This window comes from Lissotriton helveticus, chromosome 11 (assembly GCF_964261635.1).
Source record: "Lissotriton helveticus chromosome 11, aLisHel1.1, whole genome shotgun sequence".
In the NCBI taxonomy this organism is placed as follows: Eukaryota; Metazoa; Chordata; class Amphibia; order Caudata; family Salamandridae; genus Lissotriton; species Lissotriton helveticus.
In genome coordinates this window covers 550,608,537-550,632,760 of record NC_136072.1, presented here as the reverse complement: position 1 = coordinate 550,632,760, position 24,224 = coordinate 550,608,537, and the positions used below count along the sequence as shown (strand labels likewise).

Here is a 24,224-nt window from a genome sequence, read left to right as displayed (position 1 = left end):
AAGAAAGATGTGTGTATGCCAGGTCTGGTGGCTCAGCAGACGAAGGCGTCCGCTGCAGGGACTTGTGTTCAACCTCATGGTCATAGTTTTTTTGTTGCTCTAGCCCCACCCCCTCCCTCACTGACCCCGCCCCCACCAGTGCGTCCCTCGGCCACAAACCACACTGTAAATTTGGCCCCTGAGAGTAAGTTTGTGAGTACCCATGCTCTAGAACCGCATCAACCTGATTTAGAATGTTTTTGTTTTTTTCCGGTCATTTTTAGTTTTTCCCTCTGTTTTATTACTTGCCAGGTTGTCTGATGTGGCGCCTCACAAGATTTTTCTCTTCCCCCTATGGATTTCTTTGTTTATTTAAGCTCTTTGTCTTATTAGATTTTTTTAATGTATTTAATACTTGTGCTCAATCATGTCGGAGGATGGTGATGAAGTTAAAATTTTGCCCCCCCCCCCCCCGGAAACATTTCTGCGGATGCATGTATATAAGGTCCTAGCTACCTCAGACAAGGTTTGCTGGCCAGGGAGTTGAAAGCTGCTCCTCTAATCATAAATCTCCTAGGAGATAGACCGGCTCAATCAACACTTTGGACTTCTGCAGGTAAGGCCCCAACAAACTTGTCCTCTAACACTATGTGTATAAAACTGTACTCCCTCTCCCGGCCAAAAAAACGAAGTGACTGTCCCTATTAAACACAGTTTAAGCAGCTTACAGCAGATTACTGCTGTCTCGGGGAAGGGGGGGGTCTGGTTTCACTGACTTGTGAACACAAAATGGTTGCTGGGGGAGCACTGATTAACATACAGGTCTTAGCACAGAGCAAAAGAGACATTTGGAGGGAAAAACTGATAGTCACGGGGAATGAGAGGGAAAAACTACAGAGTTTGGACTCCAAATCCCACAATTCAACAGGTTAAATGGAAGCAGTCCCAGGCAGGAAAAAGTACAAGTTTAAACACAAAAACATGGGATAATTTATGCAATCACTGGCCGGTTAAAACTACAATTTTAAACTGAAACAACAACAGGCAAAGACAGTTAAAGAAATTTAAAAAGAAGTAAATAAGATGATGCAATCACAGGTAGGGAAAATGGTTTTTTAAACTTTTTTTAGGTAAGAGACAGCACTAGTCTGCCTTCTTACCACTTCCTGGACTCTGCTCACTGCAATCTGGGACACAGGTAGGCTGCAACTCACAAGATGGATGAGAATGATTTGGGGTGCACCCACCAAAACCCTAAGGGGCCTGGGTAGGTGTGAGAGGAGGGCTCAGATTTGCTTGGAGCTGGGGAAAACCAATAGCAGTCCTAGGTCTGCTGGCCTGGGGGTGTGGCTGGGACTGGGGATGATACAAGTGATGACATTATCCCCATACCCTGCAGTTGCCTAGTGTTGATTGAAACACTTCAAAACGCTATACCCAGAAGCAAATACATTTGGCTTGTTGCAGTGGAGGTTGCGTGTTGAGGATAGATATGCGTGTAGGAGAGTAATTTATGACTCAAAATCTAGGTCCAGGTGAGATTTTTTTTATGTGTAGTTTTATATAGCGCGAAGTCGACCCGAAGGTATTGGAGCGCTTTCCATCAAGAGAGGCAATGAAGATATAATACAGCAGGAGGATGCTGTCGCCTCTCGCTGCTCAAGCCTTGTCGTGGGACAAACCTGCCATAAACCTGTATGGGGCAGCGGAAGTGAGGAAGAGGCATGCAGCAGAAGACTGGTGTGGGAGGCAGCGAAGGCCTACTCTCACCCGAGAGGATTTAAGGCAGAGCATGTGCAGCGCATGTGAGGGGACGGGTACATTCAGTCCTCTGCTGACACCTCAGAATCCAGGTCCAGATGAGGGTTTTTTTATGTGCAGTTTTATATAGTGCAAAGTCAACCCGAAGGTATTTGAGCGCTTTCCAGCGATCGAGGCAATGAAGGTATAATAAAGCAGGAGGACGCTGTCGCCTCTCGCAGATAAAGCCTTGTCGTGGGACAAACCTGCAATTAATGTGTGTGAGACTGTGTGTGTGTGTGTGACTGTGTGAGACTGTGTGTGTGAGACTGTGTGTGTGTGACTGTGTGTGAGAGTAACTGTGTGTGAGGCTGAGACTGTGTGTGTGTGAGACAATGTGTGTGTGTGACACTGTGTGTGTGAGACTGTGTGTGTGTGTGTGACACTGTGTGTGTGACAGTGTGTGTGTGTGTGTGTGTGAGACACTGTGTGTGACACTGTGTGACACCGTATATGTGTGTTACTGTGTGTGTGTGAGACAATGTGTGTGAGACAATGTGTGTGAGACACTGTGTGTGGGACTGTGTGTGAGACACTGTTTGTGTGTGTGAGGCATTATGTGTGTGACACTGACACACTGTGAGGCACTGTGTGTGTGAGACACTACGCAATCCTTACTACTCTCTACTACTCACTCTCTACTCACTCTCTACTACTCACTCTCTACTACTCTCTACTCATTCTCTACTACTCTCTACTACTCATTCTCTACTACTCTCTACTACCCACTCTCTACTACCCACTCTATACTACCCACTCTATACTACCCACTCTCTACTACTCATTCTCTACTACTTACTCTCTACTGAGTCTCTCTACTACTCTCTACCTCTCTAAGCGCACACATATGCACATGTGTATGTGTGTGTATATATATATATATATATATATATATATATATATACCTATGCATTTATATATATGTATGTGTATGTATATACATATATAAACATATATATAAATCTGCATATCTATATAAATACAAATATAAATGCATGCATGCATACATATTCATGTTATGTACATGAATGTTTGAAAGACACTAATAAAAGCAAAGCTAAAAAGCCACCTAATTACAAACAGAATTACTTTAACTTAAACAAGGGTGAGGCATATTGCATTTTCAATGCGTGTTATTCTTCTGCTAGCCTCCAACGTCTATGTGATTAGTGGTCAATGCGGGAATTCATTTTGACAAACTGATTCATCTATTCTAAGTCTTAACAGAATACATTGCATTTTTACACAGTATGTTTCTTTGTTTTTTAGTGTTTCAGCTCTTCAGAGATCTTCACTGTCCACAATCTGAGTGCAGGCTCTCGACTAGATGGGCCAGGGCTCCAGGATTTCTGTCCCACTATCTTGCAGCAGTTGGAGTCTCGGGCATGCACGGCTGAGAACCTACGGAATGAAGAAAATGAGAGGACAGAGGAAGGGAAGCCAAGCTCAGCTGAGGGTGAGAAGATTTGGACAGCTTGAAAGCCGGATCTGTCCTCAGTGTTAACGTTTAGCCCTACCTCTTTGGGCATCGTTGGGCATAATTCAGGAAGATGTCTTTGCCCCATCCTTTCTTTTCGATGTTTTTATGGCAGAAGTAGATTGTTGATATGATTTCCAAGTTACTACCAGCCTTTAGAAACTTTTCCCAACTGCACTGTCGCCCTTCAAATGTGTGGTAAAGTTTCATTGCACAACATTGCCTGTGTTAAAAACAACTACAGAAGCAGAGAGTAAGTGCTATGCCAAAAGACTTCAAACTAAACAAATGTAATCTTGAATGGGACAGGCTGAACTACTTGCAGCAGAGAACTGAGGCAGTATGGACTGCTGTGCTGTTATTAGAAAGTGTAGATCAGTGTAATTCGCTGGTATCCTTGTAGCTTATATGCTTGAATTATGCTGCTGTAACTGGAAGACCACCAGGAAATCGAGGTTTATTAATAGGAGACTAAATTCCTCTGTTTTTTTCTTGGAAGTTTGTCTATTAGTATTAGGGCCAAATTTTACGAGATAACACTGACTGTAGGAGCAGCAAAACTATACGATTTCCTGGACCTGAGGAGTTTGGTTGTTCGTGGTGGACGTAGACCACCTTACTGTGTCTATGGGAAACTTCAATCTGGAACAGGCTCCACTGTGCCTTTTCCCGTGTTAACACACAGCAGCAGGTGCATGCCAATTCGTTTCCCTGCATGTGGCTGTATTGGCATCATTGCCCCTGTGCTCCCTACACATGGCCATGATGGCTTCTCCCGCATGTGTCAGTAGGGGCTTCCGTTTTGTGTACCTCTGCACTTCAAACTATTGACTTTCTTTGCCTGTGATCCCTTCAGTTTGTGTGCCCGTGAAGACTGTCTTTGTCTGCACTCAATGTGGCAATAGTAGGACCTTTGCCTGTACCCCAGCATGTAGACCTAGTTGCTTCCCTTGTTTGTACCCCTGTACATGGCAGTAGTGACTTTCCCTATCTGTGCTCTTGCATGGAGATTATATCCCTTGTTTCTATCCCTGCAGTTGGTAGTAGTGATTTCCCCTGTATGCAGACCCTGTGCTCAATGGTAAGGTGCCTCTGTGGTCCATACCTCCTGTTCAACACATTAGTTCATTTTCTTCTTTATCTCCCTGCATAGGGCATGAGCTGAAGAGTTGTTAAGTCTTCAGTTGTCTCTAATGTGGACAAAAACATGTGTGCTTATTGATTGGTTTTCTTGGCCTGCTCTCATAGGACTCACATGTATTATTTTCTCTATACACTTTGGTGGCGCTTCGCCTGTGTGTGATTGTTGCATCTTGTTGTGCGTGTGGTGATATAATATTGCCTGTACAGTGTTGGCTGCTGCACTTCCTCTTTATGTGTCGTTGAGGTCTTGTGCCCTCTAAGAACCATATAAAATTGGGGTGACTGAAATCCTATTGCCACCAGGTAAGCTACTGAGTCCAGAAAAAAATTAGAATCCTTAGCTGGGAAGTCTAAACCCTTGATCAATAACCGGGTCACGTCTTTGGTAGTACGTCTGAGTTGAAGGCTTCTCCTTGAAGAGTAGATGGGCCCAAAGAAGTGCAGTACATTTTGAACCGTATAAGAATAACAGAACAACATTTCTCCAGTATTAGGGGTGTCTTTCATAGATTCACATGCTTTAATATCCCCCGCCGTCGAAGTGGGAGTCCCACGGTACATAAAATAGCAGTAGAATATGCATGTATACATGAAAAATATTATAAATAAAGATATACATACATATAATATAATAAAATGTAAATTTCAAAAGTACCATAGAACATAATAGGCCCATTGAAAAGCCTAAGGGAGAACTCACTTTAGTAGCATATTAGTGTCATTATGTGTTGGTTCACATTCCAGCCAATCAGGCTGTAGCCTCCTCTAGAACCTTCTCCTCAGAAGCCCAAGTCCTCAGATTTTCTACCGCACGTCGTGTGAAGGGAGTCTCCCTGAGCTCTGCTCAGTTTTCTTCAACTCTAACTGTTTTTTTCATCAGAAATGTCTTCTAATAAGAAATCTTTATTTAAAGCCTGCCCTTCTTGTGCTAAACTGCGCCTTTTCCATGAGGATCCACACAGTAAATGCATTTACTGTCTCTACCCAGACCACGAGGTGAAAAACTGTAAGTACTGTCGCACTTTCCCTCCCAAGACTCTGAGGGATAGAGAGGCCCATCTCCTTCTGTGGCTACAGAAGTTGAAGACTTCAGAGTCTGTGGTTTCTGACGTAGAAAGTTTATCATCTGGTATTTCTAAATCCTCTCAGAAGCGTGGGTCTGAGACTGAGGTTCCATCTCCTTTTCTGAAGAAAAGTAGACTGTTGGAGTTCTCCAGGACTGTCTCCCCACAGGATTTGCTTCAGGGCACGTCTACGGGACCTGGTTCTCTGACGTCTGCGCCCAAAGCCTTGCCTTCCATTAAAAAATCTGGCATTGGCTCGTCGACGGGCTCGTCGACGTCTTCAGCGACGACGAAGTCAGTGACTGTAACCACTACGTCGACGACGACATGTACTATGTCGACCAGCGCTACGTCGACGACTATCACCTCGTCGACGGCGACCCAGAAGGTGAGACCCATCACTTCTATTGTGAAGATTTCGTCGACGAGCGCCAAAGCGAAACCGTCGACGACGAAGTCATCGTCGACGCTTCCCTCGTCGACCCGAACACCGTCGACGAAGATTAAGTCATCTAAAAGCAGCTCGTCGACGGGCCCATCATCGTCGACGGTTGTCTCGTCACGGCGCCTCCGTCGACCATCCCAACATCGTCGACGGCTGTCATCCCGTCGACGTCTACATCATCGACGATAAAGGCTCCAATCTCGTCGACGGCTCCGTCGACGGACCAGAAATCTTCGTCGACGAAGAAAATCCTACAATTTCAGCGCCGATTATCTCTATGGCCACGACGCAGACGCCTCAGGTTGATTCTAACACTGCCACATTCACGTCAACGGGCTTGTTGACGTCTCATCAACCTTTGCCGAAAACAGCTGCCATCTATACAGTGGTTACTGCTTCTTCTTTGAGGAGAGTACCTCTCATTCAACTGAGTCCAGTGAGAAGTGGAACTCATCTCCCAGACCAATTGTTTCAGTCTGGTGAGGAGGAAACCGGAAACGATTCAGAGGTGGAAGAACTATTTAAACAGGCATCCAGTCCATCTGATTTGCACATTAAGTGCCAGGAGTATAGTGATGAGGGTGATGTAGTGGATAACGTCGAAGCAGGGAACGAATTATTTCCTGTTGATGAATCAGAACCAGTTCCTTCAGAACCAATTACACAGATACCTTTGTCTTTGGTCATGAACCTACAGCACATGCTGGATGACTATAGCCGCAGGTTTCCTCCTTCTACACCTGCCTCTCCAGCGCCACCACCTCCTCCACAGCCTCAACCTCAACTTCCCCAGGCAACTGCACCAGTTCCACCCGCGTCACCGGGGGGTACTCATCCTGACACTGGCGACGAGGATCCTGATCCTCACAATACTGATGACGACGACAATGATGTCGATATGAATGAGTGGGACAATTACAGGGCTCAAACACCTTCCACTCCGCCCACCTCACCTCTAGCATCGCCTCCAGTGGACATTGCAAATTTCCACAATTTAATGATCCGTGCTGCAAAACGTTTTCATCTCACGGTCGAAAAACAACAACATGAAAGTGAATGCTTCTTGTATGATTTTAAGGACCTATCACAAAGGCAATCCCACACAATACCAATTGTTGATTATATTTGGCAGGAGGGCCTTAAATTAATGAAACGTCAGAATTCTGTACCTGCAGTTTTGCCCAGATTGGACAAAAAATATAAGGCTCCGGCGTCTTCCCCGGACGGTTTGGTGTCACAACCAAGCAGATTCGGTTATAACTCAGCCAGCACAGAAAAGATCTCGCAATCCTGCTACACCACTCACGTCTCCTCCTGATCAGGAAGGCCGCAAGTTGGACTCCATAGGAAAGAAATTTACAACCATGGCGGCTACTACTGTGAGGGCGGCTAATACTTTGGCTATTTTGGGCCGTTACGACCGCCAGATGTGATCCGAGGTTGCTGCACTGATTCTCAACTACCTGATGCCATCCGTGCAGAAGCGCAGACCATTATACAAGAGGGGCAGTTAATTTCATCCGAAATTATCGATTGCGCACTCAACATTTCCTCAACGGGTTTTCGTCAATTGGCTGGGGCTGCAGTATTGAGGCGTCAAGGCTGGTTGAAGTCTACCACATTCCGCCCAGAGGTACAGGCAAGAGTCCTGGACTTGCCGTACGACGGAGAATTGTTGTTTGGCAAACATGTTGATGATGCCCTTGAGGCGATAAAAAAGGACACCGACACTGCAAAGTCTTTAGCTACCCTCCAGTATAAGAAGCGGCCCTTTCGGGGGGCACGAGGTAGAGGCGGAGGTTCCTCTACTTTTCGAGGATCAGGTCAATATCGTTCGTACAACACCTACAACGATAACCGGCAGAGGGGTTCCTTCCAATCCCAAAATCGTCACTTCTCCACCAGACCATACCAACGAAAAACAACATATAGAGGTGGCTCAAACAACAAAAAGCAGTGACAGTCTCAGTTCCTTTCTTCTGCCGACTGTAAATCTTGGAGGTCGCATCTCAAAGTACTTTTGCAAATGGTCCGAAATCACCTCTGACCAATGGGTCCTGGACGTTATCTCCAAGGGACATACCCTGAAGTTTACAAAATTCCCTCCCACTCGTCCACCTTCGGGGCCACCCTCTCCCCATCTCAAAGAACTTTTGGCCCAGGTAAAATTGATGATCAAAAAAGGAGCCATCGAGGTAGTGCCGCAAGGTCAACGCGGCAAGGGGTTCTATTCCCGATTCTTCTTAGTAAAGAAAAAGTCTGGGGAATGGCATGCAATCTTGGATTTACGGGCCCTGAACAAATTTATAATTTCGAAAACTTTTCAGATGCTAACTCTGCTTCAAATTCTAAATTATCTCAATCCAAGGGAATTCTTTTCAACGATCGACCTCCAAGACGCATATTTGCATGTGCCAATTCACCCCAGACACAGGAAGTATCTACGCTTCACAGTCGGACAGCTGCATTTTCAATTCAAAGTCCTACCATTCGGCCTTCGATCAGCGCCGAGGGTCTTTACCAAGATCTTGGCCCCAGTAGCTGCCTTCCTGCGTCTGCAAGGCGTCCAATTTTTTCCATACCTGGACGACTGCCTCATCAAGGCCAAGACTTGTCAGCTGACGGAGCAGCACACTCAGGTCTGCGTCTCCCTCTTCCAAACTTTGGGGCTTTCAATCATTTGCCAGAAGTCAAACTTTCATCCGTCGCAAAGGCGAGATTTTCTCGGAGCCTCGCTAGATTCTCAACGAGGGAAAGTGTTCGTTTCCCAAGAAAGACAGGACCGCATGGTAAAGATGGTGCAATTTCTACAGTCAAAACTGTACGTTTCTGTCCGAATGTTCAAATCATTCCTTGACATGGCTTCCTCGTGCATCCAGCTGATTCCCTATTGCAGATTGCACATGAGGACTCTACAGGAGGAATTAGACAAACAGTGGAAACAGGCGTCAGGGTCATTCGAGGACAAAGTCCTTCTAACACCTCGCATCCAGAAAGCGCTGGAGTGGTGGGCTCACCCTCCAAACATATCTACGGGCCGTTCATTCCAAGACGAACCTCCGACTCTGACGCTTACAACAGACGCCTCTCTCGAGGGATGGGGAGCACATCTCAACGGCATGTCTGTGAAAGGGAAGTGGACGGCGACCCAACGTGCTTGGCATATCAATCGCCTGGAACTCATGGCGATTTTCTTGGCCCTAAAGTCGTTTCAGAGGTTAGTGCAGGGACATACTCTGCTGGTGAGGACAGACAACACCACCAGCATGCACTACCTCAACAAGCAGGGCGGCACGAGGTCTCTCCTACTTTCGCAACTGGCACAAGAAATATGGGATTGGGCGATTCAACGTCAAATTCATCTCACAGCCATCCATGTGCCGGGCGTGGCCAATGTTCTGGCGGACTCACTCAGCCGGGCGTCATCAGACAATCACGAGTGGGAACTCAACCAACCAACCGTCGATTTCATCTTCCGGCGGTGGGGCCAGCCGCAGATGGATCTTTTCGCGACTGCTACCAACAAGAAATGCCTACGCTTTGCAAGTCGGCATCCCCACAGAGAGTCGAGCGGAAATGCATTTTCGATCAATTGGTCGAACGACTTCATCTACGCTTTCCCTCCACTTCCTCTAATTCCTCGCCTATTACACAGGATGAGGTTTCAACCGTGTCACATTATCCTGATTGCACCCAAATGGCCGAGGCGTCCATGGTTCACCGACCTGCTTCTATTCTCACAGTCCGACCCGATACCGCTTCATCCTCTACCTCCCCTCCTCACGATGAAGCAGGGACAAATCTGTCACCCAGATCCGGCATACCTTCAACTCCATGCCTGGAACCTGAATACAATGAATTTGCACGTCTGAATGTCGACGAGGACTGCAGGGAAGTTTTAGCTCGCGCTCCATCCACCATTAGAACCTACCAGTTAAAATGGAAGCGTTTCTGTGTCTGGTGCCGCACTAAAGATTTGGACCCCATGACTGCAAAACCTGAACAGATATTGCCTTTCTTTTTATCCCTGGCGAGATCAGGGCTTTCACATTCAACCCTTAAGGTGTTTCTGGCGGCCATTTCCCGCTTCCTTCATGATGGTTCTACATCTCTATGTTCCTAGAGAATCATAAAACAATTTTTCAAGGGCCTTTTTAGGATGTTTCCACCTATCCGTCGCCCTCCACCTGCTTGGCGCTTAAATTTGGTTTTGTCTCAACTGCTTCTACCTCCATTTGAGCCTATCCACTCTGCAAGTCTAAAATTTCTCACATGGAAAGTTGCTCTCTTACTCGCCTTGACATCCTCGAGGCGTGTCAGTGACATTCAGGCATTTACCATACAGCCTCCTTTTCTACAATTCTCCAATGAGGCTGTGACATTGCGAACTAATCCTAAATTCATCCCGAAGGTTCCCAGTGACTTTCATCTCAACGAACCTATAATCCTGAAGACTTTCTTTCCCGCTCCGCAAACTCCAGCTGAGCGGTCTTTACACTCATTGGATGTGAAACTTTGTCTCAAATTTTACATTCTACGAACTGCAACTGTCAGAAAGTCAGATCAGTTGTTTGTGGCATATGGTCCAACTTGCAAAAGGACAACCTGTTACCAAACAGACCATAACCAGGTGGATATCCTCTACCATATCCTTTTGCCACCAACGGGCTGGGAAGCCCCTTCCTGCTCCAGTTCGTGCTCACTCAACTAGAGTGGTGTCTACTTCTGCTGCCCTTTTTGCGGGGGTACCCCTGAGGCAGATCTGCAGAGCTGCTACTTGGTCGAGCAGCCATACTTTTACGAAACACTACTGCCTGCACTCAACAGACGCCGCGGATGCGGCAGTAGGTCAAGCGGTGCTGCGGAATCTTTTCCATTAAAGGTGAGCCTCTGTTGCCACCCGCCTCCAGTCATAAAGGTTTTCTTTTTCTAATAATATTTTGGTATTTATTTCATATTGACTGATATGTTTACCTTATTTGCTTTGGTATGTCACCTTTATGACTTATGTGATGATTTACTGCTTTCTACTCTTATTCAAGCATGTGAATCTATGAAAGACACCCCTAATACTGGAGGAGAACAAAAGTTACTTACCTGTAAACTGTGGTTCTCCAGTATTGGTGTCTTTCATAGATTCACATGCGACCCTCCCATCCTCCCCTCAGAGGCTCTCTTCTCCTCAGGCACTTTTACTTACTTTGTGCTACGAAAATCTGAGGACTTGGGCTTCTGAGGAGAAGGTTCTAGAGGAGGCTACAGCCTGATTGGCTAGAATGTGAACCAACACATAATGACACTAATATGCTACTAAAGTGAGTTCTCCCATAGGCTTTTCAATGGGCCTATTATGTTCTATGGTACTTTTGAAATTTACATTTTATTATATTATATGTATGTATATCTTTATTTATAATATTTTTCATGTATACATGCATATTCTACTGCTATTTTATGTACCGTGGGACTCCCACTTCGACGACGGGGGATATTCAAGCATGTGAATCTATGAAAGACACCAATACTGGAGAACCACAGTTTACAGGTAAGTAACTTTTGTTCTTACATTTTATTCGCTATACTCTGAACTCTCCAAAACTTTTTGAAATATATATATAGCAAGCACTCTGGCATCTTAAAGGTCAGTATCCATAGCGCTGCTTGGTACAGTTGGTGGTAGATGGCCTAGTATAGAAGACTTTATTATGATCGATCCTGGCACAAAAGAAACCAGATTTATTGCAGCTAAACTATTCTCCAACAATTTTGTGTGGTGACTACACAAAGAGGCCAGTGTTCAACAAAACAATTCGTAATGAGGACAAAAATATAAATACAATACAGACCAGATGCTGAAGTTAAAGATTACCAGAGCTGTATAAGTACAACCAAACATTATTGAAAAAGTGTAGAGTTGCCAATTAAGAAATGGAAAGCCAAAGTGCTTAACAAAAATTCTACGCTATTGAAGGGGATGTTGGTTCTGTTAGTGGAATAATCTTACTCTTTAACTCAAAGTACAGCTAGGCTGTAGAAACCAACTGAAGTGTCCTAAGTACAATCCCAAGTGAAGATCTCATTTACACAGAAGGATCTATTGAGGGTAATATATAGATATGAGGCCACTTGGGAACCCTATTGCAGACTTGTGACTTCTGCTAGTTGGTTCTGTTTTCCCCTCCAGCAACGAAGTCTAATTTGCTGTTAGGTGACTGCCAAAAGTGAAAACAATTTGTACTCTGTTCCGAGTGTAGAACCAATGAGTTTCATTTACCAACAGCCAATCCCTCCCACAGTGAAATCATCTTGAAAAGAACAGGGACACTTTTCTCTCCCTGCATTGAGTCATGAAGTGCAAAAGAATGCTGTTCAAGCACTCACTTGACCATAGCATCATGCATCTTTGGGATGGGTATAGAATCTTGAATAACCTCACCAATTTTCTGGAAGTTTCCCATATTGATTTCCAGCTAAACCTCAATATCCACTGTAGCTAAATTCCTTCTTGTAGTTCCGACTAGAATTGCTCTTGAGAACTTGCATTTTGAAGTTAGGGGCATTTAGAGTATTGTGTCTCCATGGCCAGCTTCCGTAGGAACACAGGAAAAACTGTCCTGGGCAAGAAATTTTAAAAAATTGGGATGGGCATGAAGTATTGATAGAGCAAGATTTCGCATCGCGACTTGCTCGAGTCAAGAACCTCGAATCTGGTATAATCCTATAATACCATTTGTATGTTTACTAATTTCCTTTATGTTGATATGCGTGTATATTAGTGACGCCCTTGCCTATGTGTTTTATTTATTACGAATAACCCTTGTATAATAATATGGCCGCTGTTTTGGATTTTGCTTCTGCGCATGCGTTAGACATACTCACGTGATGAGACGTAATTGCAATTTTGGAGCGAAAGGGTGCGCATGCGTAATAGCCATAAAATGGCCGCTTCTGTATTAACGTGGTGAAGCTCGTGCAGTTGCTCTCGTGTTATTGTGTGTTGCTCTAATCTATAACTGCATAGTATATTTTTAAAATGATATACCTGAAGTACAAAATCATGATATGTAGTACATTCATTTATTTCTATGTTTTAATTTGTTTTCGCTTACTTTTCATGTATCCTCGGCATGGAGGGGTGATGGGGTGCTTGGGAGTCCATTTTGGAGTGCAGTACTGCGCAGGACCAGATGTGGCGAGGTGGCATTGACACAGCGCCAAGAGAAAGTCGCTGCCAAGACGTGCCTGGGAAGATGCACCTTCACCCAGCCAGAGAAGCTGAAATGTGTTACATTATTAACAATGTATTTCTTTCTATTGTATTCAGTGCGACTTCTCATGGGAACCCCAATCTTGCTAGGCGGTACCCTAGAGTGTAAATTAGGCCTTAGAAAAGTCTGTTCTGATTGGTGTGTTAACCCATCCTACCTTAGGACCAATTGAAATTGGGGATTCTGACACTTTGCAACATTGGGGGGTGGTACACTGACCTGAAAACAGTATAACTAGCCTAGGTTCACCTAGGGAATTTGTCCGACTTGTCTGAATAGCTGACCTGTCACTGACCCAACGCACTCAATAGGTGACTGGATACAGAGCGCTGCGGAGCACTCTGTCCGAATTTGACCATAGACTGAAAGGGTTTACTAAACCTTAAGTGCTGGCGGAGCACTTTGCTGGGGAGTTCGCTAACCCAATCGGGGTTCTGACTGATAGCTGCAGAGAGGGTGGAGCGCAGGCGTTGCTTCCGAACTGCGGGTGCTGGTCGTATCCTGATGGTCCTGTCCTGATCCTAATCTGGGTTTCCTGTCCGGTCCTGGGGGGTCCAGTCTGCACCTGCTGTCCCGTTGATGACTGTCCTTCCTGGGGTTATCTCCTGTCCCTAACTGACCCGTGGCCAGGGTTGGTTTTCACACCAGTCTAGGTAAATATCTTGCTGAAACTCTAAACTGCACCTTTCTATTTTCCTGTCTTTGCTTCAATAAAGACATACCTTTGCATATGTTAAATTTTCCATGCTTTCCGCAACCATTGCATATCCTAGTCATTTGCATTTAATTTCATAGCGTGTTCCTATGTTACCCTACCTTTTCGAAATCATTTTCTCCATTGCAGTTTGCAATTTTCTGATGTGGTCTATAATTTTCTCTTATAAAATTGACTGAAGTACTTTACTAGAATTATAGCGTGTTCCACTTTTCACCCTTACTAGAGCTGTCTAGGATTCCTAATTTCCCATTCATATTCATGAAATACGTTTCCCATAGTATAAATTTATACTTGTATAACCTTGCCCATCCAATTTTTAGCGTGTTTCCTGTCTCACTATTTCTAGAAATCTAAATGATTGCCCTTACACTGTTCCTTTATGGTTATATGCTTTTCGTCATCTTGATTATTGACTGCCTTTTAACTGTAAGCCTAAATGCTCTCGGAAATTGATTACTAAGATAAAATTCTTAAAACTTCCCAGTTGTCCGTGGTCATTTGATAAATATCAAAGTTATTTAAAGCTGGGTGTGTTTTTTTTTTCTGCCTTTCCTTTTACAGTTAGCTCCCTGACCCATCGTGGTCATAGGTACCCGTAACGGTGGATGGTAAGTCGGGTACACTAGAAACAATCGAAAGGACTCATGGTTATTGGTAGTAGATTGTAAGGTCATCTGATCAATGTATATGATGAATTAAAGTATATGGGCCCGAAACCTAAGTGGTGAAATTATTGGTCGGGTGACCTGCGATCTCTATCAGTAATTTACTGGTAGCACAGAGGATTGTTAGGGAATAATTAAAGGTTAGGTAGGACTAGTTAAACTAACTAAGTTGGATGCTGCTAAATAACGAACCTTAGTGCTGCTACGAGGGTAGGCAGTTCAGGTGATTTGATCACTCACTTGGAATGTTAGCTTTGAAATATTATGAAATGTTTTAAATTTGTTATTCTTGTTATTATATTGATATATGTACTAATCCATTCGTTTGTAAAACGTCTTCTATGTTGTTGGAAATCCCCGGGGAATTGAATAGCGAGTGGTGAAGAGAATCCACTTGCTTTGAGGTCACTGGCCCAAGGAAAGTTGGTGCAGGTTAGGCAGAACTGGAAGCACTAACTAGGGTTTTTTAAATGTATGTTTGAATAAATGTTAGCAACTAGGTTCATTGGCAAAATTCCTATTGTGGCATAACCTAGTGAGGGTCACACCGGAAAAGTAGCAGGTTCATCGGAGCTTGGGTGAAAGCAAAGGGGCTCGCTGGTGAAACTTTAGACTTGGATGTATCCCAGAAAGGTGGATGAGTCTAGGGAAGTAGCAGGTTCTCCAATGCTAGTGTGAAGGATAGGCAGAAGAGATCTATCCATAGTGTGTGAAAAGTAAATGGAAGTAGTTTACTTGCAGTGAAACAAAATTCTTTCCTGTCTAGACACCTGAGTACAGTGGCGAATGTGTATTCGTTGTAAAATAACCGAGCACTAGCACTTTAGAAAGAAAGAAAGTTTCCGTTACCTTGTAGAGGAGGGAGTCAGTTGCGAAGCTGCTCTGACGTCACTCTGTGCCGCGCTGGGATTGGTAGAAGCAGCGGGTGTGTAGCGGAGCTGGAATTGTAAAGGAGGGGTGAGTGCCGAAGCGTGAGAACTGTCTCGCGAAAAGGCCGCGCACCCATTGGTCGAAATTATTTGAAACCGTGCATTTCATTAGTTGCACGAAAATAAAAGACGCACTTGGATTGGAAGTGATTTTGTAAACAAAAGTCACTCGTAGGAATCGTATGTGGCATTCATATAGACCGCATACTCGACCTGATCCACGGCATATGGGATTTGAGAACGATCAGTGGAAAGGTGTTAAAAACGACATAATGTACGGAAATAAGAGAAAATTGTCCCTGGTAAACAAAGTAAAGAATTATTTCAAAAAGGACAAGCCGATTAAAACTAGAGAAGGTGTTGTCATACCACCACCCAACACTCCCGCATCTTTCATGATGTTCGATAAAGGGTACAACACATGTGTATGGTTGGAAAACTGGGCGGAATACACGAAAGATGATGGAGTATTGGCTTTTCCGTTAGAAGGGACATTTAACAGCAGGATTCTATTTAATTTAAGAACCCGAATGAACGATTTACATCCCAGACCTAGATTAACGCAGTACGAAGCCCTAGAAGAATGGGAGATTGAGGCTTTTGAAAGGGATAAGCCCCGAATGCATAAAGGGTTAACTAAATTTTATCCAAAGTTGAAGCAGGAAGCCCGAGCCAAAAAGATGAAACAGTGGAGACAAAATATGATTGTAGAAGGGCTATTTCCAATGATGCCAGTGGGTGATCCTCCTGTGGGGGAAAAGAAGACAGAGAAGTGCAAACATTGGGTGCCCATTGGGGAGTCGGATGATGAATTATTAGACGATATGTTTATAAGAAGTCTACCTCCTTATAATGAAGGACACCGACCTTGCAGTGAAGGGGATAATTCTCGAAGACCTCATCTCCAGGATGAGGCCAGATCTGCCAGTGTAGGAGGGGGTTGCCTCATACCTCCCTATACCGAGAGTTTAGGTCCCGTAGATACAAGAGATATTTATCCAAGAATACCCGCTAGTGGGGATGTAAGATACTCCCGTGAAAGCAATTCTTTCTTGAGACCTCCCTACGAAGGTGAGGCGAGACCATCAGGTTCAGGAATACCGTTCTTACAGCCTCTATATGAAAAGGAACCAAGATCCCTAGGTACAGGAAGTTTGTTCCCAAGACCTAATTATGGTGAAGGACCAAGTGAGACACATCCCACTGCCCCGAGTTATGCTCCCACTCTGACCCCGCAGGTGTTACATGACAAATCCTTAGAGAGATTGTTGGAAGAAAAGGAGCGAGAAGCTCTAGCAAAACAGAGAGCAGAGATAGTTCAGAAAATCTCCCAGTTAAATACAAGCCCTGAAGCCTTGACAATCCCAGTAACTATTGGACCAGTGGTTCCGTTGTATGGGGACCGACAAGAGAGTCCAAAACCTCCAGTCATTACCCCAGTCATAGCACAACCCAGACCAGAACCCTTAATCGTAGATGACCAGACGAGCGAGTGCGAGTCTGAAGTCTCACTATTGGATCTGCCCATTAGGAATACAGGAAAAAGGATGCAGAAAAGACATAATCCTTTCAATACAAGGGAGATTCAAATGGAATCGACTTCGGGTACTAAAAGTGTCACACTAGTTACACCTGAGGAAATCGAAAGATGGAGTCAAGAATTAGAAAAACAAACTCCGCAGACGAAACCTTTAGATCTCTACAAATTGAGAGTAGAAATAGAAGAACTAATGGCAGGTAATGTAGGATTAGACCGATTAAATACTTACTCTGAGGAAGAGCTGTTGTTCATTTGCAAAAGTCTTACCCGAAATGCCCGAGTACTTCATGAGAAATTGACAGACACTGCTGCTAGCATGGGAATAGATATTTCTAAATCGAAACCCTTGCAGAAACCGTACAGAGCAGATTTTTCAGACAAAGATTTGGAAAACCCGAATGTGTCAGGGAAGAAGGCACAGGTCAAAGAATTATTGACAGTGTTGCAGAAATGGGGAGATGTAGAAAGATGGAAAGCCAGGTGGGCCAAAAAGAAACATGAGGCTAGATCTAAACAGGCGACCCCAGAGTTTGTTCTAAAGGAAGCTGACAAGCCAGAGCAGTTATACCCTATGCGCGAAGTGCCAGGTGGAAAATATGTACATGTTCCATGGTCCAGACAGGATATTGTGTCCTTTACCAATGATTTCCCGAAATTACGAGAGAAGCCTGTGGATTGGTACAGGCAGGTGGAAAGATTTGTAAAAGTGCAGAAATGCTTATGGAAAGATTTGGATGGGTTCTTAGATATTGTGGTCCCGGTAGACTTATGGACCGAGTGTAAAATAGCCATAGCTTGGCCTAGTGAGGAATACCCGAGGGACTCTAAAACAGGGGAACCCTCTAAAGAAGTGATGAAAAAATATGAACAAGTAATTCAACATCTAAAGCTAAAAGTGCCTGCAAAGGAAACTGATTGGACCAAGATAGATAGAACCACGCAGGAAAGGGACGAGACTGTGCACTCCTTTTATGAAAGACTGTTACAGGTGTTCAAAACATACAGTGGTATAGATAACATCGAGATGAAGGACATGACCCATTTTATTTACAGGTTTGTAAACGGTTTAAGACCCGAAATTTGTCAGTGGATAAAAGATAATAAAATCTGTTGGCAGTCTAAGAAAATGGATGAGGTCCTACGGTATGCAAAGTACTGTGAGGACGAGATGGCAGAAAAGCGAAAGGCTTTGAAGGAGAAAGTTATGTGGGCACAGGTAAAATTAGCTGAACAGCAAGAAAAGCAATTGAATAAGTTAAATAAGACTACTCAGAACCAAGGCCCTGGGGGTGGGGGAAAGCCCCGAGTAAAAATGAGCAGAGAGGAAGCTAAAAAGAAATTTCCCTGCCACCAGTGCGGAGAAATTGGACATTGGCGAGACGAGTGTCCGTATTTACAGCATGATAATACCCAAAACCCTGATTTAATTCCACAGACGCAGAATGAAAAACCAAGAAAGACCCGGCAGCAGGTAAAATTGCCCCGAGCGCCAAAACCTAATTTTAAGGGAAAATCACCGCTGGGTGACGACGTAGAAATCTGGGGAGGCAATGAGAACAGAAATGCAGCAACTTCGCAGTATTTGTTAAATGACACCTTTTTCTGTGACGACCAGTACTGACGGGGCCTGAGAGGGGAGGACAAGGAGTGTGTACTTGGCGCCTCCTTGCCGGTAGACCAGTCAGGGCCATACATTGAAGGAAAGGTTGATGGAAATGATGTCACCTTTCTGTTGGACACTGGTGCTACCCGTTCTACTGTGAGAACAGCAGACGTTCCAAACCTACCCCTCTCGGGAGAAGCAATCCAGGTAGTGGGTGTGTCTAATCAATTGATTAGTACCCCAGTTACTGAGCCCATGGAAATTTCGATTGGGAACTTTAAAGAAATGCACAGATTTGTCGTCTGTGACACCAGTCCAGTAAACTTACTGGGACGTGATTTGCTGTGCAAAATGAACTGTACCATCTTTTGCACACCAAAGGGCGTCGAAATTCAGACACCAGATGAAGATGGCATCTATAAATTAAGGTTAATCAGACCTGACTCAGAAATTAAACGAATAACTATACAAGACTTACCTGAAGAACTTCAACAGACAGTGAAACCAGAAGTATGGGACTTTACTGGAAAGGAGGTAGGATTAATGGCAAATGTAGATCCCATACAAATAGCCATGAAAGAAAATGCAGTTTACCCTAATACCAAGCCCTACAGGATGAGTGCCGAAGTAAGAGCAGGAGTTGCCATTGAAATACAGAAATTACTAGAAGCAAACATCATACAAGAAGTGATGAGTAGCCCGTGTAATTCCCCCCATAATTGGAATCAAGAAACCTAGTTGCAAGTACAGAGTAGTGCAGGACCTGAGAAAGGTAAACAAGATCGTTGTTCCTTGCTGTCCTATTGTCCCGAACCCCGCAGTGATCCTGTATCAGATTCCTTGGGATGCTGAGTGGTTCACTGTGATTGACCTATGTCACGCATTCTTTTCGATCCCATTGCATCCAGACAGCAAATTTCTTTTCTCATTTGCTTTCAACAGTCACGTGTATGTTTGCAATCGTGTCCCCCAGGGGTACACAGAAAGCCCCTCTATCTTTAATCAGATCTTGAAAAAATGCCTTGAATCTTTAGTCTTACCTGGAAAGTCTGTGCTGGTACCATATATTGACGATCTCTTAGTGGCGTCCAGAAGTCATAGGGATTGCGTGATTGACACCATTGCCCTATTGAAACTCCTAGGTGAAAAGGGACATAAAGTGGCCCCCGAAAAATTGCAGTTCTGTTCAAAATCGGTGAAATATCTGGGGCACCAGATAGAAAAGGGAATCAGAAAAGTCACCTCAGAGAGAGTCAGAATAATTCAAAAGATGCAGTTACCCCGTACTCAGAAAGAAGTCAGAATGTTCCTTGGAGTTGTAGGTTACTGCAGGCAATGGATTGTGGGATTCGCAGTCCTAGCCAAGCCTTTGATAAAGATGACAAAGAAAGGCGCAGAGGACCCAGTGGAATGGGATAATGAGAGCTTAACAGCATTTACTAAGTTACGAGATTGTCTGTGTACAGCCCCTGCTTTAGGGATGCCTGACTATTCTAAGGAGTTTGCCCTGTTCTGTGACACACGTGATAATTGTGCATTGTCAGTCCTAACGCAGGAGCATGGCTTGACCAGACGACCCGTGGCATATTTCTCTGCCACTTTGGATCCAGTGGCTGCTGGATTACCTGGGTGTCTGAAAGCAGTAGCTGCAACTTGCACGAGTTTAGTTCAGAGTGAATCCATTGTAATGGGACATCCTGTCACTGTATATGTTCCTCGTGCAGTTGTAATTTTGCTGACCCGAACCAAGACTCAGTATCTCACCCCTAGTCGGCTGACTAAATACTAGAGGATTCTCGTGGGTGCTGCAAATGTAGTCATCACTCTGTGTAATATTTTGAACCCAGCCACTCTACTCCCTGACTCAATGGTAATGGAAGCCGAGGGAGAGAATGAGCATGACTGCATTAACCTGACAGAATTCAGTACTAAACCTCGCCCAGACATTAAGGAAACACCTTTGCCTGTACATGATGAGGAGTTCTTTGTGGATGGCTCATGTATGAGACACGAACTTGGAGGCCTAAGCGCTGCTTATGCTGTAGTCACCTTAGACAGCATTAAAGAAGCATCATGTTTATATGGAATAAAGTCTGCACAAGTAGCCGAATTGATAAGAGCTTGTAAAATTGGGAAAAACCAAAGAATAACAGTGTACACTGACAGTCAGTACTGTTATGGGGTTGTGCATGACTTTGGCCAATTATGGCTACAAAGAGAATTCCTGACTTCATCAGGTACCCCCATTCGAAATGGAAAGGTTGTACAAGACCTTTTAGAGGCAATCCAATTACCAAAAGAATTGGCAGTGGTCAAATGTGTTGCTCATAAAAAGGGCCTTGACCCTGTATCTTTGGGAAATGATTTTGCTGATCAGGTGGCAAAACAATGTGCTAAGGATTGCATGTCAATAAATATCAAACTGGGAGGGACTGGAAACAGCTGCCAACTTATGGTGTTTGAAGAAGTGCCTACCTGGGATGAGGTGAGAGAGTGGCAGCATGCTGTGCCATCGGAAGAGAGAGAGAAGTGGAGGAAACTTGGTTGTCGACCAAGACGTGAGGATGGTGTCATTGTGGGCCCAAATGGTATGCCTGTGTTACCTAGGCATCTACTTGCCACTATGGCCAGACTGATACATGGAAATTCACACACTGGTAGGGATGCCATGGTTCTGGTGTTTCAACAGACCTGGTATAACCCGAAGTTCAGGAAGGTAGCAGAATCACTCTGCCAGAGGTGCTTGACGTGTCAACAGTTCAACGCTGGCAAAAGAACAGTAGTTGAACTGGGAAAAATTGGGAAATCAGGGGGTCCCTTTGTAAGAATGCAGATTGACTTCATCACCATGCCTCGTTGTGAGGGAAAAAGATATGTCCTTGTCATTGTCTGCCTGTTTTCAAAATGGGTGGAAGCTTACCCTGCCAAACAGAGTGACGCCATAACCGTAGCCAAACTGTTACTGAAAGAATTGATGCCTAGGTTTGGGGTTCCAGTCACTATTGAATCAGATAGAGGCGGACATTTTCAGAATGAGGTAATCGCTCAGCTCTGTAAAGCATTTGGAATCACACAAAAGCTGCACTGTGCACATCGTCCAGAGGCTTCTGGAGTAGTAGAGCAAGTAAATGGCACTATAAAATCGAGGTTGGCAAAAATGTGTGACTCTACTGGTATGAATTGGATTACTGCCTTGCCTCTTGTTCTGATGGGACTGAGAAGTATTCCAGACCGGAAAACAGGCCTGAACCCCCATGAAATCCTAATGGGAAGAGTGATGAGACAAGCATGGGTACCAGGATACAAACTGTTAAGCATTACTGATGATTTGGTACTTGAGTACTGCAAGCAACTGGGTGACCAAGTGCGTTCTATCTCTCGCCAGATTGGGGAAGACGCCGTCGCCAACCCGACAACTCCAGTTCACAAATTGGTTCCTGGTGACTGGGTTAGAATCAAGAAGCATAATCGTTTGAGTTGCCTTGCACCGAGGTGGGGAGAAAAGCGCCAGATAATACTGGTGACCACGACAGCGGTGAAGTGTGCAGGCGTTCCCAAGTGGATCCATGCCAGCCATACACAGAAGGTAATTCCGGGCAAGGAACCTGGAGCTGAAGGTTGTCCAGCTGAGGGGTCTGCAAACGTCGGTCCTGAAGTAGCTGATGACGAACAGCCGAGCACCAGCCAAGAAGATTGGATACCTATAATCGACCTAACTGAAGACCCAATCAGAACAAGAGAGCGAACCTACGAAGATAGAGAGTGGAATAGAGAGGTCGAGATAGGCACAGGCGAAGACCCTCAGATCATTGAGATTCACGTCAAGTCTGAGGACGAAGAGGAAGGTCAGACAGGGACAGAACAGGTGATTGACACACCTCCACTAACTCCTGAAATCGAAAAGGAACAGATTAGAACTAGTGTAAAAGTTCGAGCAGAAGAAAATCAAGGGATCGAAATGCTTGAACAGGATCAGATAGAACTAGAAGAACGTGTTCAGGACATAGAAACCGAGACATTCGAAAGCCAAACCCAAAATTCACCTGAACCAGGCCAGCTTAGTAACCAGGCAGAAGAAATAGATACAAGACCTGGGACTGGTCAGACCGGAAGGGAAGAGACAGAAGCAGAAGTGCCACAGACAAACGATAATAAAAGAGCGTTAGAAGAAAGCCAAAACACAGTGCCAACTAAAAGACTCAAGAAAAAGAAACATATCGAACCAAGATACATTAAAAGACTGAGACTGAGAATAAAAACAGTAGAAGAGAAACTTGCTGACAGAAGGAAAAGTCTACGAATAGCAGAGCAAGCTGGAGAAAGTTCCAAAAGAAGGAGTGATCGAATAAAAAGACTGAATGAAAAATACCAGGATCCTGAATGGACATACCTAGTTTTGGAAAATTTTGAGGATCTTGATATCTCTGACGAAAGTGACGGAGAACAGGTTGCCGATCTATCTGCCGAAGAAGACGAACTCACCTGAAGTTGTGCAGAGTAAGCTACCTGTGCAAAGTTACAGAGAGGGGTTGTAAACTTCTTCTGAGCAAAATGTCTGATTCAAGAGTGAATGGTAGACCTAGTCGCAGTTGTTGCAAAACATGCTGCAAGGTATGTATATGTAGTGTAGCTATAGTAATAATAGTTTGGATAGGATTAACAGTTTTCATTCCTTTTATGTGTAACCGGGCTCGTCAGTCTTGCCCCGTAGGGGGGTCCTCACTAACAATATCCGACCCCCCCCTTTTATTTCCGCAGCCTGAAATACACCGGGCGAACCCCGGGCCCGAGTTGTACTCCTGTGACGAGGAAGAGGACGGCGACTGGGGGCCCTTTAAGTGGACGGACAGCTGGATGGAGGAGGAGTCGCCTCACCTGTATAAAGGCGGTGCCGAAGATCAGACGGGGTGTTTCTACACCAGAGGAGCGGACAGTGTGGCAGAGAGCGGAGAGGCGGGAAGCAGCGAGGTGAACTGGAGGAGAGGAGAAAGTCGTGGAGAAGACGAGAGCCCAGCGGACGTCAAGAGGAGCGAGAATCGAAGACTGGGGACCGAGGAGGAGACCACAGACTCCGTGGAGAGCGACGGTCAAGCAGGAAGCGGAGCCGCACAACCAGCTGAGCCCGGAGGCCAACCCCACGCATCGCCCAGCCGTACGCCAGGAGGAGTACGGCTCCTCGAGGTACGTGATCGCTTCCTGGGGTGGTGGCGGAAGGGAAGGGGGTCTCCTTAACGGCAAGAGGAACTATCCCCGGAGTGGTAATCGCCCTTGGCGGTAAAAGACACGAGCACTCTCCCTTTTGTTTCCCCGAGCACAGTGTGTGTCCCTCACTTCCCCGACCCCTGAATAGTGTAAAGACCTGCTGTACTATAGTGAAGACCAATCCTTACGTTTCCTCTCTTTTTCTGCATGTACCCTGGCTACGGCGAGAGAGCTAAGCACGGAGCCTCCGGAGCACAGCAGAAGGCGGAGCCCCAGCCGTTCGGAGGGAGAAGTAACAAAGCGGAAATCCAGAAGAGAGAGAAGCCGTTCCCCACGCCGAGGAGTTCCGAGGAAAACTTGTACAGATTCTCTGTTAGCCAAAATAAACCTC

General features: G+C 45.0%; 1 protein-coding gene across 1 annotated transcript in view; it reads left to right on the top strand.

Annotated features, from left to right (window-relative positions):
• Positions 1 to 24,224, top strand: part of LOC144791581 (metal cation symporter ZIP14-like) — a 259,836-nt gene that overhangs the window by 64,586 nt on the left and 171,026 nt on the right. Inside the window, exon 3 of the mRNA XM_078666302.1 lies at positions 3,049 to 3,235. Coding sequence (XP_078522428.1) covers positions 3,049 to 3,235 — 187 coding nt within the window. The remainder of the gene's footprint in view (positions 1 to 3,048; positions 3,236 to 24,224) is intronic.